The following is a 16,126-nucleotide window of genomic DNA, read 5'->3' on the forward strand; positions in this document are numbered from 1 at the left end:
CAATGTTTAGAGAAATACTAATTCTTATACTTATGTATGTTTCAGTAAAATGCTTTCTCTCTCAGTGTAGAGACTTAACGTACTATAATTAGTCTTAAAACTGTTGAAATTCTAGATCATGTAGAGTGATAAAACTCAATAAAATGGAAATACTGAAATACACCATGAATCTGTTGCTTCATTGCTTTACATTTCTGGGAAAGCATGCACACAACATGTAGTATGAACACAAATGCCAGTGCATATTTCCTATAAAACATTTTACTTCTGATTAACATGTCAATACAATGACAAACATCGACATACTGTACACAAAAGGCAAAATTGTAACTTGAGTTAGCAATCTACGCGAGAATACACCACTTATGTTCATACAAAATATCAATGCAAACACCTCCACACACACAAGACAAACATTTACAAAAAGTGAAAATAACTCACTTTCTCCCCCCCCCCCCCCACCCTCATATGACATGTTTACTCTATGGCCATTCTTTAGTTATGGCTATAAATACTGTTTTTTACCTATTATGTAAACTTTTCATTGAGATTTCCTTCAGTGTATTGGACAGTGAGCAGAACACATTGTGCAAATGGAATAATACAAAAGTAAGAAGAATAAGAATCTCCCCTAGTCCTACCCAACCAACAAATCTCATACAATGAAGACATGTACCAGTTAGAGTTAGATCTTATTGAGGAGCTGCATGATGGCGATGGTGGTGCTCTGTCCAAAGATGAAGGCTCCACAGATCAGAGTGATCATCCCCCATGTTGTTAGGACCACTCTGAGAGGGAATGGGGGAGGGGTAGTGAGAAAATAAAGGAGAACAATTGAGTAAATTAAAAGAAGGATTTGGATGGATGAATGGTTTGCATGAGTGACCATGATTGATTTAAACTCACCGTGTTTTGAAAGATACTTGCTCTGACTGCATGGCAAATACTAGACATAGTCCTGCAGATGAAGCAAACATACATTATCTCTGCTGGTTCGATTCACATACAACTGTGTGGGAGAGAGTGAAGGTGTGAAAGGGGGATAATTTGCCAACCTGGGAAGATGAAGATGAAAAATGCGCTGATTCCCCCAATGATACTGATAACCTTGCTGATGTCTGGGATGAACATGGCAATGAGGAGGGTGACAGTGATCCAAGCTATAGTCAGCCCCACGCGGCTACAGTTCTCATATGACTCCGTCACAACGTGGAAGCTCCGACGGAAACTCAGCAGTGGGTCCTGAATCACGGACCTGTGTGCAGGACGTTAGAGACACTGTGCAATGAGACTCACTGGGTCAAAACAGACACATTTCATAACAAGTTCTTTATTTTGGCTTAAATGTTCTGATTTAATGGCCAATGAATGCTATTTCTATTTAATGCCCATTATTAAATGCTCTCCAGCCATCATGTTACCTTCCAAGCAGGAGGATGATGGGGTAGATGGTGATGATAGAGATCCCAAAGAGCAGTCTTGCAATGATCATGAGGACATCGTCCCCTGTGTATGACATCAGAATATCTGCTGCAACATCCTTGCCAAATGTCAGGTATCCATAAACACCTAAACCAGAAAGAGGAGAAACACATTCAGACACCAACTTTACCTAAAAGGTTATTCAGCTGTCCCCATAGGAGAACCCTTTGAAGGACCCTTTTGGTTCCAGGTAGAACCCTTTTGGTTCCAGGTAGAACCCTTTATGGTTCCTTGTAGAACCCTTTCCACAGAGGGTTCTACATGGAACCCAAAAGGGTTATCCTATGGGGACATCCGAAGAACCCCTTTGGAACCTTTTTTTCTAAGAGTCTACAGTAGAATAGTCACTGTGTTCACTACAATCAATTGGTGCTATGAGACGGAGCATTGAAGGGATGAGTCTCACCAGTTAGGGAGTAAATGACCAGGCAGAAGAACATGGACACCACAGAGATGAGTACCCAATGGGACAGGCTTTTGTTCTCCATGCTGCTATAGATGGCTATGCAGGCCTCGTGACACTGGAGCACAGAATGATACAGAACAGAACATGGCAGGGTCAGAATGCAAAGCTCAGAGAAACATGACTACATAGACCTGTGACAGACATGAGTCCCAACACTTAGTGTAATCCTTTGAATCATTCTGGTGGCCAGTTAGTCTCAATGTAAGGGCCAGAGCTATCTATAACATGGGGCTCCACAGCTCTTAATGCTCCCAATCATAGAACGTCAGAGCCTTTGTCATAAGCTGACAATTCAACTATATACATTACACTAGCAAGGTTCTTCCAGGTTCCTCAATCTAATTTTCCTCGATCTTTCTCTAACAATCCTCCATCCCACCTCCCTTCAGGATTCCCATCCTTCCTATTTTTTTCTCCAGCTCAGTAATCAATCAGCCTGGGGGTTCAGGGGCTTAGGGAGATGGGCTTTGTGGGCCTCTCTCCCTACTTCCCTTTTATTACATTTCTGACAATCCCCCTGTGTTTCCTTGGTTACTCAGAAGATTACAAATAATATCTCTGAAAATGAGTGATATTTTCCAATTTTCTTCCAATCTTACCCAAGTTAAAATATTGAACAGAGAAACAGCTCTCCTCTGCCGGATAGCCTGAGGCTCTGTTGAATTGTGATGCTCATTAATAGACAGCTCCTCAATTGACCAGAATTTGGGGTAAATGCCAGACTTTAAACCACTGGCGTCATAAAGAAAATAAATCAAACCTCACAAGTGACCACTTTGAAAACCAAACATGATTGAAGCCGTACTCACCTGAAAGCCAAAGCAGATGGTCGGTATAACGCTGAACATCGAAGCCCAAGAGTTTATTCTACAGAAAGACGACAAGAAAACTTCAGAGTGGCTCTGAAAAGGGCCTTTTCAACAGGACCTAGTCTGACCTGAGGCAATTTCAGTCTTTTACAGTTTCTGTCAATCACACCTACACATTACAATGTGTGGGCTGAGGGCTTGGACTCCACTCCCAGACAGTCAAAATGTAGTTCACAATTAAAATACCTTTAACAAGGGAACAAGGACTAATTGCAGCTTATATTAAAGAGCATCTTAGATCCTGATCTCACAGACTTCTTTACAGGTTACATTTAACTTGACAGCATTTTTCCAAGTAGCATATAGGCCTATGCTAAAGGCCCTCATATAGGCCTATCATAAAATCATATCGATATTGTTCACCTCACTCAGACTATGTAACAAGGACAGAAATTGCTCAAAGAAAAAAAAAGAATACGAATTGAGATGACAAGCACTCACCCACTAGTGTACAAGGGGGATTCGTGCACCTCACTGCCCTCTCTTGTGTGATATTTCACAATGATGGCCACTGTTAAGTATGTAGCTGCCAGAGTACCTAAAACACTTCAAAAGAGGGAAAGGGTTGAGTATAACATGAGATTGAATATGGCAGCCAACCGCCACACAAATGGTGCAATGTTCTGCACCAAGTAGCCTGGGTTTAAATCTTTGCAATGCTGTAGTACACTGCCCATAAATGACTCACTCACCTGATGTACTTCTGAATACTGATCTCTTTAGGGATGGAGAGAGGGAGGATGAGGAAGACACACAGGAGGATGAGGGCGAAATGTGGGTGTGTGTACCAGTGGTATGGCATTTCTGCCTCGGGTAATCCAGTGATCAACTCATACAGGGAGATGCATACTGCAACACAAACACATAAATGACATAAAGAAACATGTATCAGATACTGTATATGAAGTTGAAAGTCTATATCATTAACCTATTTCCAATGATCATCATTACATAATGAGAAGTGGGGACATGAAAATCTGATGATTTCAAAGGCTCCAGAAGAAATAGTTCATGAAGGAATGACTTGATTATCAAATGGTAACATAATCCAGCAAGAGATAGTCAGGGAATCATGCAGTCGGGGAGAAGCATGAACATACTCACGTTTCTCCAGCTGGTCTGACACTATGACCAGGAAGGCCACAGAGATCATGAAGAGGTTGAAAACGAAGACAACCTCACAGAGCTGCCCGATGGCAGGCCCACACACATCCTTCACCACGGCCTGGTATGTGTTCTGACCACTGATGGAGGAGGAGTAGCCCAGGATTACCAACCCACTGATGAGGAACACCAGGGACACCTGGGGCAGAGGAGAGATGAAGATACAAGAGGTTGCTGAGTGGGAGAAGAGAGATGTGATTGAGCAAATAATAAGAGAGTAGGCCTATAAAGGATTAGTCTGGCTGACACCAAACTCGAAGTCCTCGTGATTCACGTCAGCCAGGCTAATAAAGGATAACAGGGATGAGGGGAAGGCATAACCAGAGGGAATGTCACAGAAAGGTGAATTTAGGGTGTACAACTGCTGAGAATCATGTGCTTGACTGCGGTGCTTGATATTGATTATATACAAAATGCAAAAACTGGAAATGATCAATATTGATGCAATTATTCAGATGAAGAATATGTAGGCTACCCATAATTAATCAATTAGACAAGCTATCCATCTCTTGGCATGTTGACCCCTCCTCGACGACACGACGGTGGAAGGCCTGGACAACAACCTCTCCCTCAACGTCAGCAAGACAAAGGAGCTGATCGTGGACTACAGGAAACGGAGGGCCGAGCACGTCCCCATTCACATTGACGAGGCTGAAGTGGAGCGGGTCGAGAGCTTCAAGTTCCTCGGTGTCCACATCACTAAGGATCTATTATGGTCCAAACACACCAACACAGTTGTGAAGATGGCACAACAACTCCTCTTTTCCCTCAGGAGGCTGAAAAGATTTGGCATGGGCCCTCAGATCCTCAAAAAGTTATATAGCTGCACCATTGAGAGCATCTTGACTGGCTGCGTCACAGCTTGGAATGGCAACTGCTTGGCATCCGACCGCAAAGTGCTACAAAGGGTAGTGCAGACGGCCCAGTACATCACTGGGGCCGAGCTCCCTGCCATCCAGGACCTCTATACCAGGCTGTGTCTGAGGAAGGCCCTAAAAATTGTCAAAGACTCCAGCCACCCTAGTCAGACTATTCTCTCTGCTACCGCACGGCAGCTTCTACCCCCAAGCCATAAGACTGCTAAATAGTTGTCTAAATAGTTAAGCAAATAGCTACCTAGACTATCTGCATTGACCCTTTTTGCACTAACTGTTTTGACTCATCACATATGCTACTGCTACTGTTTACTATCTGTCACTTTATTCCTAGTTATATGTACATATCTACCTCAATTACCTCGTACCCCTGCACATCGACTAGGTACTGGTACCCAATGTTCCCTCTAAGCTGCGCACGTGTCCGTGATCGAATCAACGCAATATTAGCCACTTTCAATGCAACATACCGAAACAAAACGAACTATGCAAGACTTAGTTATCAAAACTAACTATGCAAGAGATTTTGTTGTAGGCAGAGCGCATCGGAATAGGATTATATTGCATTGACAGGCAGGACTCAGGCCCGTACTCTATACAGACTAGTGCGCCATAACCAATCAGAGCTGCAGTAGGCCTATATGCAAATAGACCATTGCCATATATGGATTTGTACCATTCACTTTGAACTGGACTGTATGAGCGGTCGTGATTATTATGCGCTTGTTTAGAGATCAAAGTGAGAGCTTCATGTAGCCACATTTGTTCATGTTCTTTGCTAGTTAGTGAGTTATTAGCCCAGTTATTGCTAATTTGTAGTCAGCAATGAGGGAGTGATTGCTTCCTACAAGAGCACAAAACGTGTACATTTCTAGTCATCTTTGAAAAGCAAGTCAGGTAAAGAGTTTTTTTTTATGCCTTAAAGGGACAGTGTTGTATTTTAAGACAGGCTTGAATAAGCTAAGTAGCCAATAGGCAGAGGGTAGCATACTTTGTATGATTCTCTGTAATAATGGTATGGGGATAATAATGAATTTTATTTTGTAAAGTGGTTTCTTGCATCAAACAACACAACAAAATGTTCAGTCACCCCCTTGTCTGAAGGACAAGTGGATAAACAGGTTAATGTCAAACCCTGCATGTTTTTTTCAAAGGTCTCATGGAATGTAGGCCTACATTGAAAACCACACATTGGCTGCTACTGTAGGCTGAATGATAGAACCGATATTTCCATGTTAAAATGTTATGTGATGCATTTTCGGCATCGTTTTTTTGTGGTAGGCCACTCTGGTAGGCCTACATTATGATCAAATAGCCACAGTAGCCTACTTGGCCACTGTTAAAACAGTAAATTAAAGGGGGTACAGCCCCAGTGTTCACAGTAAACGTGCGCTGGTAGTTGCACAGAATTTTCACAATGTTCAAGTTTGCACTAAAAAATTTGAGGGAACATTGCTGGTACATTTTACATTTACATTTTAGTCATTTAGCAGACGCTCTTATCCAGAGCGACTTACAGTTAGTGAGTGCATACATTTTTCATACTGGCCCCCCGTGGGAAACGAACCCACAACCCTGGCGTTGCAAGCGCCATGCTCTACCAACTGAGCTACAGGGGACTACATTATATGTTTCAAAATATAGACAGGTGTACCCCTTGTATATAGCCAAGTTATCATTACTCCTTGTGTATCTATTTTTATGTGTTTTACTTTTCTAGCCTTTCTTTATTTTCTTTCTCTCTGCATTGTAGGGAAAGGCCCATAAGTAGCCTAAGCATTTCACTGTTAGTCCACACCAGTTGTTTACGTGACGAATACAATTTGACTTGATTTGATTCCCACCACCCAATTCTAGATGGTTCACCTGCACAGTAAATTACATGCCTAAATCAATAGGTTTGGAGTAGGCCTATATAGATCGTTTAAATTGGTTTAAAATAAGTTTTAAAACAGGAGGTGGTTAAAATTAAGTTTAAAAACAGGAATGTATCAAATCAAATAAATTGTGGTACTGGGGTCAGTAAAGTCACTAACCATTTCCACGGCGACCGCGGAGCGAATTCCCCCGGCTTTCTCGAAAGCCCATGGGAAGTTGAGAAGTCCTGCACCAAGCGCAGATTTGAGCATGATGAAAATTGCTCCCATAGATCCAAGTCTTGGGCCATCGGTATCGAGCGTGGGCTTGGCCAGCAAACTGATGCTTTCTCTCGCCAACTCTTCCATGCTTGGTCAGACTTGCTCCAAACTCTCCGAAAAACCTCTGCGACTCGTGCCAGGCGGTGTGCTCACACGAATCTGCTCAAGAAATAAAGGTGAACTAGAAAGGAGGCTGGAGCAAGGGATTGGGTTGGGAAGGTCCGTGTACTTTGCTTATTTTGATTTCCTAGTCAAAACGGAGAGTGGAAAAACAGAAAACGGCTCGTTTTTAGTTTCTGAATTTGAGAAACGAAAATTGTAAATCAACTTGTTCGCTCCTTTATTGTTTCAATGTTGGACATGGAATAAGGTAAAACAAATAACAACAACATTTATGACACTTTCGTTTTTCATTTTGTTCATACCTGGAAGTACACGCCCCCTCATAGAATATTTATTTATCTTAGGGGGTGTATTTAGAACCTAGGTTGGCAGCACAAAGAAAGGCTTAGACTGTGTGAGTGTGACAGGAAGATAAAAATACTAATGTTAGCTAAGATGCTGGGCTTATTATGAAGTCAGCATGCCAATAGAACAAACTCAACAACAACTGAACAAAGTTGGCTTGCACTAGGTGGCTAGCTAGCACTAGCTCGCTACTGACTAGCTAGCAGGCTGGCTAGCTAGCCCTACCTGGTTACTGGCTATAGTCATGCTAGCTAGTAGTTGCTAGTGGAAGTAAGTTAGTCCCTCAACCTGCAACAAGATGAAGCTGCCCGGCCAGAGCTACCTGCTATAGAAAGGTCAGATTTCTCCATTACTTTCTGTTGACAAAATTCTAATTAAAGGTACACTGTATTTAAAGGGATGGCTTAAGTTAAATGTGCTGAAAACCACAGGAGGCTGCTGAAGGTAGGACGGCTCATAATAATGGCTGGAATGGAGTAAATGGAATGGTATCAAAGACATGGAAACCATGTGTTTGAGTTTGATTACCATTCCAAATATTCCGTAACAGCCATTACTATGAGCCCGTCCTCCCCAGTTAAGGTGCCACCAACCTCCTGTGCTGAAAGCCCTATTGAATGAAAACTCCATGAGAAAATCTGTTGGCCATCAATTGGGAGGATTTTCAGCAGTTGAATTAAATGTATTCAGCGTGCGCAAGGGAACCACACTTGCAAAGCCTGTTACGCACCTGCATAAGGTAAGTCTGAATACCAACTACTGAGAAGTGTGTAAGAAAGGCGTGCGTAGGAAAAGCGTACATTTCCTAAGTGGGAATTGGCCCTTTAGTGAATACATACTTAGATCTTCCTTGAATGTATGTGTGTAAGTAAGTGGGGGTGGGGAGAGGAGTGTACTGCAGGTGTGTGTGGTGACCTGGCTGGTCATTTGTTAGTGGGCTGTAGCCTCAGGCCTTTGCCTCTTAGTCCCCTGAAGCTCAGTTAGTAGAGCATGGCGCTTGCTTGTGGGTTCGTTTCCCACAGGGGGCCAGTATGAAAAATTTATGCACTCACTAACTGTAAGTCGCTCTGGATAAGAGCATCTGCTAAATATGTACATTCTCTGACCCCTTCCCTCTCTTACAATGAGCCAGTGCCTGAGTATTCAACATATGTCTGTGGCAGTAATTCTAAAAAACATCTTAATTTTTTTAGCAGAGAGAACAAATGGGAATATTTGTGCAATCAAAAGGAAATATTCACAAGGTACAGACCACACCTTCAACTGTATATGTTTAAGATATTTAATGAAGTGAGTGACAGACAGGAGTTGGGGGCTCAACATTAACCACTTTGTATGACACTTGTACTTTGCATGTCACGTGTCTGGATCACAACCATTCATATCTAGTATCCATCAAAGCAATGTTCGCAATGCAAATTCTGGGAATTTCATTAATTTGGACATTTTCTCAGTACTTGAAGGGTGAATAGAAAAACTCTCACATTAGACCTCTTTGAAGGTGGTAGCACATTACTGCCATCTAGTGGATTAATGTTTTTACAACACGGGGGTTATTGTGTACATTTTACATTTTAGTCATTTAGCAGACGCTCTTATCCAGAGCGACTTACAGTTAGTGAATACATATATATATATTTTTTATACTGGCCCCCCGTGGGAATCGAACCCACAACCCTGGCGTTGCAAACACCATGCTCTATCAACTGAGCTACATCCCTGCCGGCCATTCCCTCCCCTACCCTGGACGACGCTGGGCCAATTGTGCGCCGCCCATGAGTCTCCTGGTCGCGGCCGGCTGCGACAGAGCCTGGATTCGAACCAGGATCTCTAGTGACACAGTTAGCACTGCGATGCAGTGCCTTAGACCACTGCGCCACTCAGGATGGATGGTGGATGGTGACTGCATTTGTCAAGTAGTAGATAAATACATGTAAGAATATTTAAGAATACTGGATACCTTATTGTACATACATAAGCATAATAATAATACAGCCTGTGTCACATTTTTGACACTTAATCCAAAGTGCTTTACCTTAAAATGTTAAAACAGGCTTAAAAACAGTAAATGCTAGCTGAAGTGGATGGTGACTGCATTTGTTCCATAGTAAATAGATGTGTAAAGACAGTAATATCATGAAATCTCATTTAGTCTTAGCTTGTAAATTTTAAAAATCTAAAATTATTTGATTTTCGATCACAGGTAAAATGCAGCAATTACATTCACTTGTATTACTTATCAAGAGAAGGAGGGGAGGTAGAGGGACAGGGAGTTTCTTCAACCAAACCCATCGACACCCATCTATCCACTCTCTCTCTCCCCACGCCTACATCCCTCCATACAAGTGCCATCTGTCAACTTTCAGTAAAAAAAACACACTTGAAGCTAATTTAAACATTGAATTAAACCGATTTAATCAAAGGGCAGTTGAACAAGAATGAGAAAGTTTAGTATGAGGGGGATAAAGTAGTTGATTTGGCAACCTGACAGCATGGCATTGGTGCCAACAGCAAAACAACTTCCCCCAATGTATCCTGGAGAGAAAGCATGGGGCAGTTGAGGAATCATTCAAATTCTGTGAGAAGGATGCAATATTTAAACACACAGGTAACAAGTAATTAGTCTGATGTGGACAACCAATTTGAGTGTCATCTATAGGTAATACCACACGACATGCGAGAAATTGAGACTCATCTTGAGAGCATCATGACTAACAGGAAGTGTAAATAAGGGACTTTCCTTGAAGGACGGGGAAGGAGAAGAGGGTTTCAGCGGAGGTCCAAGAATTCTGATATGTTCTGTCCAATTGTCACTCAAACAGGCCTGCAGGTGCCATCAATCAGCCTACATACATTCTGTGAGTGAACTGTGAGGATTGTCAAGACAGAGAGAAATAGATAGAGGGAGAGTTAACTGTTAATTTGAGCTTATTTATTCCACTTACTTTGGCAATGTTAACATACATTATATTTCCCATACCAATAAAGCCCCATTGAATTGAGAGGGATAATCACTGTTGAGCATTCCATTTAAAATAGTGTAAAACTGTTCTAGAGTCATATTGTCTCAGCACAGTAGGGTACAGCATCAGGGGTTTTTCATTATTTTTACTATTTTCTACATTGTAAAATAATAGTGAAGACATCAAAACTATGAAATAACACATATGGAGTCATGTAGTAACCAAAAAACTGTTTAACAAATAAACATATTTGAGATTTGAGATTCTTCAAAGTAGCCACCCTTTGCCTTGATGACAGCTTTGCACACGCTTGGCATTCTCTCAACCAGCTTCATGAGGTAGTCACCTGGAATGCATTTCAATTAACAGGTCTGCCTTCATAAAAGTTAATTTGTGGAATTTCTTTCCTTCTTAATGCGTTTGAGCCAATCAGTTGTGTTGTGACAAGGTAGGTATACAGAAGATAGCCCTATTTGGTAAAAGACCAAGTCCATATTATGGCAAGAATAGCTCAAATAAGCAAAGAAAAATGACAGTCCATCATTAATTTAAGACATGAAGGTCAGTCAATACGGAAAATGTCAAGAACTTTGAAAGTTTCTTTAAGTGCAGTCACAAAAACCATCAAGCACTATGATAAAACTGGCTCTCATGAGGACCGCCACAGGAATGGAAGACCCAGAGTTACAGTGCCTTGCAAAAGTATTCATCCCACTTGGCGTTTTTCCTATTTTGTTGCATTACAACCTGTAATTTAAATGGATTTTTATTTGGATTTCATGTAATGGACATACACAAAATAGTCCAAATTGGTGAAGTGAAGGTCCAAGAATTCTGATATGTTCTGTCCAATTGTCACTCAAACAGGCCTGCAGGTGCCATCAATCAGCCTACATACATTCTGTGAGTGAACTGTGAGGATTGTCAAGACAGAGAGAAATAGATAGAGGGAGAGTTAACTGTTAATTTGAGCTTATTTATTCCACTTACTTTGGCAATGTTAACATACATTATATTTCCCATACCAATAAAGCCCCATTGAATTGAGAGGGATAATCACTGTTGAGCATTCCATTTAAAATAGTGTAAAACTGTTCTAGAGTCATATTGTCTCAGCACAGTAGGGTACAGCATCAGGGGTTTTTCATTATTTTTACTATTTTCTACATTGTAAAATAATAGTGAAGACATCAAAACTATGAAATAACACATATGGAGTCATGTAGTAACCAAAAAACTGTTTAACAAATAAACATATTTGAGATTTGAGATTCTTCAAAGTAGCCACCCTTTGCCTTGATGACAGCTTTGCACACGCTTGGCATTCTCTCAACCAGCTTCATGAGGTAGTCACCTGGAATGCATTTCAATTAACAGGTCTGCCTTCATAAAAGTTAATTTGTGGAATTTCTTTCCTTCTTAATGCGTTTGAGCCAATCAGTTGTGTTGTGACAAGGTAGGTATACAGAAGATAGCCCTATTTGGTAAAAGACCAAGTCCATATTATGGCAAGAATAGCTCAAATAAGCAAAGAAAAATGACAGTCCATCATTAATTTAAGACATGAAGGTCAGTCAATACGGAAAATGTCAAGAACTTTGAAAGTTTCTTTAAGTGCAGTCACAAAAACCATCAAGCACTATGATAAAACTGGCTCTCATGAGGACCGCCACAGGAATGGAAGACCCAGAGTTACAGTGCCTTGCAAAAGTATTCATCCCACTTGGCGTTTTTCCTATTTTGTTGCATTACAACCTGTAATTTAAATGGATTTTTATTTGGATTTCATGTAATGGACATACACAAAATAGTCCAAATTGGTGAAGTGAAATGAAATAACTTTCAAAAAATTCAAAAAAATAAATAACGGAAAAGTGGTGCGTCCATATGTATTCACCCCCTTTGCTAGGAAGCCCCTAAATAAGATCTGGTGGAACCAATTACCTTCAGAAGTCACATAAGGAGTTAGATTGCACACAGGTGGACTTTTATTTAGGTGTCACATGATCTGTCACATGATCTCAGTATATATACACCTGTTCTGAAAGGCCCCAGAGTCTGCAACACTACTAAGCAAGGGGCACCACCAAGCAAGCAGCACCATGAAGACCAAGGAGCTCTCCAAACAGGTCAGGGACAAAGTTGTGGAGAAGTACAGATCAGGGTTGGGTTCAAAAAAAAAATATCTGACACTTTGAACATCCCACGAAGCACCATTTTTAAATCCATTATTAAAAAATGGAAAGAATATGGCACCACAACAAACCTGCCAAGAGAGGGTCACCCACCAAAACTCACGGACTAGGCAAGGTGGGCATTAATCAGAGAGGCAACAGAGACAAAAGATAACCCATAAGGAGCTGCAAAGCTCCACATCGGAGATTGGAGTATCTGTCCATAGGACCACTTTAAGCCGTACACGCCACAGAGCTGTGCTTTACGGAAGAGTGGCCAGAAAAAAGCCATTGCTTAAAGAAAAAAATAAGCAAACACGTTTGATGTTCGCCAAAAGGCATGTGGGAGACTCCCCAAACATATGGAAGAAGGTACTCTGGTCAGATGAGACTAAAATTGAGCTTTTTGGCCATCAAGGAAAACGCTATGTCTGGCGCAAACCCAACACCTCTCATTACCCCGAGAGCTCCATCGGGATGTCTTTCCATCAGCAGGGACTGGGAAACTGGTCAGAATTGAAGGAATGATGGATGGCGCTAAATACAGGGAAATTCTTGAGGGAAACCTGTTTGTCTTCCAGAGATTTGAGACTGGGACGGAGGTTCACCTTCCAGCAGGACATTGACACTAAGCATACTGCTAAAACAACACTTGAGTGGTTTAAGGGGAAACATTTAAATGTATTGGAATGGTCTAGTCAAAGCCCAGACCTCAATCCAATTGAGAATCTGTGGTATGACTTAAAGATTGCTGTACACCAGCAGAACCCATCCAACTTGAAGGAGCTGGAGCAGTTTCGCCTTGAAGAATGGGCAAAAATCCCAGTGGCTAGATGTGCCAAGCTTATAGAGACATAGCCTAAGAGACTTGAAAAGGTGGCTCTACAAAGTATTGACTTTGGGGGGGTGAATAGTTATGCACACTCAAGTTTTCATTTTTTTGGTCTTATTTCTTGTTTGTTTCACAATTTTTTTTATTTAGCATCTTGAAAGTGGTAGGCATGTTGTGTAAATCAAATGATACAAACGCCCAAAAAAATCCATTTTAATTCCAGGTTGTAAGGCAACAAAATAGGAAAAATGCCAATTGGGGTGAATACTTTTGCAAGCCACTGTATAACACTTTTGGTTACTACATGATTCCATATGTGTAATTTCATAGTTTTGATGTCTTCACTATTATTCGACAATGTAAAAAATAGTAAAAATAAAGAAAAACCCTTGAATGAGTAGGTGTGTCCAAACTTTTGACTGTTAGTGTGTATGTATGTATGTATGTATGTATGTATGTATGTATGTATGTATGTATATACACACACACAGTGGGGAGAACAAGTATTTGATACACTGCCGAATTTGCAGGTTTTCCTACTTACAAAGCATGTAGAGGTCTGTCATTTTTATCATAGCTACACTTCAACTGTGAGAGATGGAATCTAAAACAAAAATCCAGAAAATCACCTACCAACCAGTAAGAATTCCGGCTCTCACAGACCTGTTAGTTTTTCTTTAAGAAGCCCTCCTGTTCTCCACTCATTACCTGTATTAACTGCACCTGTTTGAACTCGTTACCTTTATAAAAGACACCTGTCCACACACTCAATAAAACAGACTCCAACCTCTTCACAATGGCCAAGACCAGAGAGCTGTGTAAGGACATCAGGGATAAAATTGTAGACCTGCACAAGGTTGGGATGGGCTACAGGACGATAGGCAAGCAGCTTGGTGAGAAGGCAACAACTGTTGGTGCAATTATTAGAAAATGGAAGACGTTCAAGATGACGGTCAATCACCCTCGGTCTGGGGCTCCATGCAAGATCTCACCTTGTGGGGCATCAATGATCATGAGGAAGGTGAGGGATCAGCCCAGAACTACACGGCAGGACCTGGTCAATGACCTGAAGAGAGCTGGGACCACAGTTTCAAAGAAAACCATTAGTAACACACTATGCCGTCATGGATTAAAGTCCTGCAGCGCACGCAAGGTCCCCCCTGCTCAAGCCAGCGCATGTCCAGGCCCGTCTGAAGTTTGCCAATGACCATCTGGATGATCCAGAGGAGGAATGGGAGAAGGTCATGTGGTCTGATGAGACAAAAATAGAGCTTTTTGGTCTAAACTCCACTCGCCGTGTTTGGAGGAAGAAGAAGGTTGAGTACAACCCCAAGAACACCATCCCAACCGTGAAGCATGGAGGTGGAAACATCATTCTTTGGGGATGCTTTTCTGCAAAGGGGACAGGACGACTGCACCGTATTGAGGGGAGGATGGATGGGGCCATGTATCGCGAGATCTTGGCGAACAACCTCCTTCCCTCAGTAAGAGCATTGAAGATGGGTCGTGGTTGGGTCTTCCAGCATGACAACGACCCGAAACACACAGCCAGGGCAACTAAGGAGTGGCTCCGTAAGAAGCATCTCAAGGTCCTGGAGTGGCCTAGCCAGTCTCCAGACCTGAACCCAATGAAAATCTTTGGAGGGAGCTGAAAGTCCGTATTGCCCAGCAACAGCCCCGAAACCTGAAGGATCTGGAGTAGGTCTGTATGGAGGAGTGGGCCAAAATCCCTGCTGCAGTGTGTGCAAACCTGGTCAAGACCTACAGGAAACGTATGATCTCTGTAATTGCAAACAAAGGTTTCTGTACCAAATATTAAGTTCTGCTTTTCTGATGTATCAAATACTTATGTCATGCAATAAAATGCAAATGAATTACTTAAAAATCATACAATGTGATTTTCTGGATTTTTGTTTTAGATTCCGTCTCTCACAGTTGAAGTGTACCTATGATAAAAATGACAGACCTCTACATGCTTTGTAAGTAGGAAAACCTGCAAACCAAAAATCCAGAAAATCACATTGTATGATTTTTAAGTAATTAATTTGCATTTTATTGCATAACATAAGTATTTGATACATCAGAAAAGCAGAACTTAATATTTGGTACAGAAAGCTTTGTTTGCAATTACAGAGATCATACGTTTCCTGTAGGTCTTGACCAGGTTTGCACACACTGCAGCAGGGATTTTGGCCCACTCCTCCATACAGACCTTTTCCAGATCCTTCAGGTTTCGGGGCTGTCTCTGGGCAATACAGACTTTCAGCTCCATCCAAAGATTTTCTATTGGGTTCAGGTCTGGAGACTGGCTAGGCCACTCCAGGACCTTGAGATGCTTCTTACGGAGCCACTCCTTAGTTGCCCTGGCTGTGTGTTTCGGGTCGTTGTCATGCTGGAAGACACAGCCACGACCCATCTTCAATGCTCTTACTGAGGGAAGGAGGTTGTTGGCCAAGATTTCGCGATACATGGCCCCATCCATCCTCCCCTCAATACGGTGCAGTCGTCCTGTCCCCTTTGCAGAAAAGCATCCCCAAAGAATGATGTTTCCACCTCCATGCTTCACGGTTGGGATGGTGTTCTTGGGGTTGTACTCATCCTTCTTCTTCCTCCAAACACGGCGAGTGGAGTTTAGACCAAAAAGCTCTATTTTTGTCTCATCAGACCACATGACCTTCTCCCATTCCTCCTCTGG

At 41.9% G+C, this 16,126-nt stretch overlaps 1 protein-coding gene across 1 annotated transcript; it reads right to left on the bottom strand.

The window, feature by feature from the left end:
- Positions 1–685: 685 nt before the first annotated feature.
- On the bottom strand, positions 686–7,081 carry LOC311135419 (putative sodium-coupled neutral amino acid transporter 8; the record flags this gene model as incomplete). Its single annotated transcript, XM_084169361.1, has 10 exons — positions 686–788; positions 907–958; positions 1,056–1,255; positions 1,422–1,569; positions 1,889–2,003; positions 2,758–2,815; positions 3,259–3,363; positions 3,510–3,666; positions 3,922–4,120; positions 6,893–7,081. The coding sequence occupies 10 exons, from the start codon at positions 7,079–7,081 to the stop codon at positions 686–688; spliced, it is 1,326 nt and encodes a 441-aa protein (XP_084025487.1).
- Between the last annotated feature and the right edge of the window lie 9,045 nt (positions 7,082–16,126).

The sequence above is a fragment of the Coregonus lavaretus genome, assembly GCF_964263955.1.
Source record: "Coregonus lavaretus genome assembly, chromosome: 9".
Lineage (NCBI taxonomy): Eukaryota > Metazoa > Chordata > Actinopteri > Salmoniformes > Salmonidae > Coregonus > Coregonus lavaretus.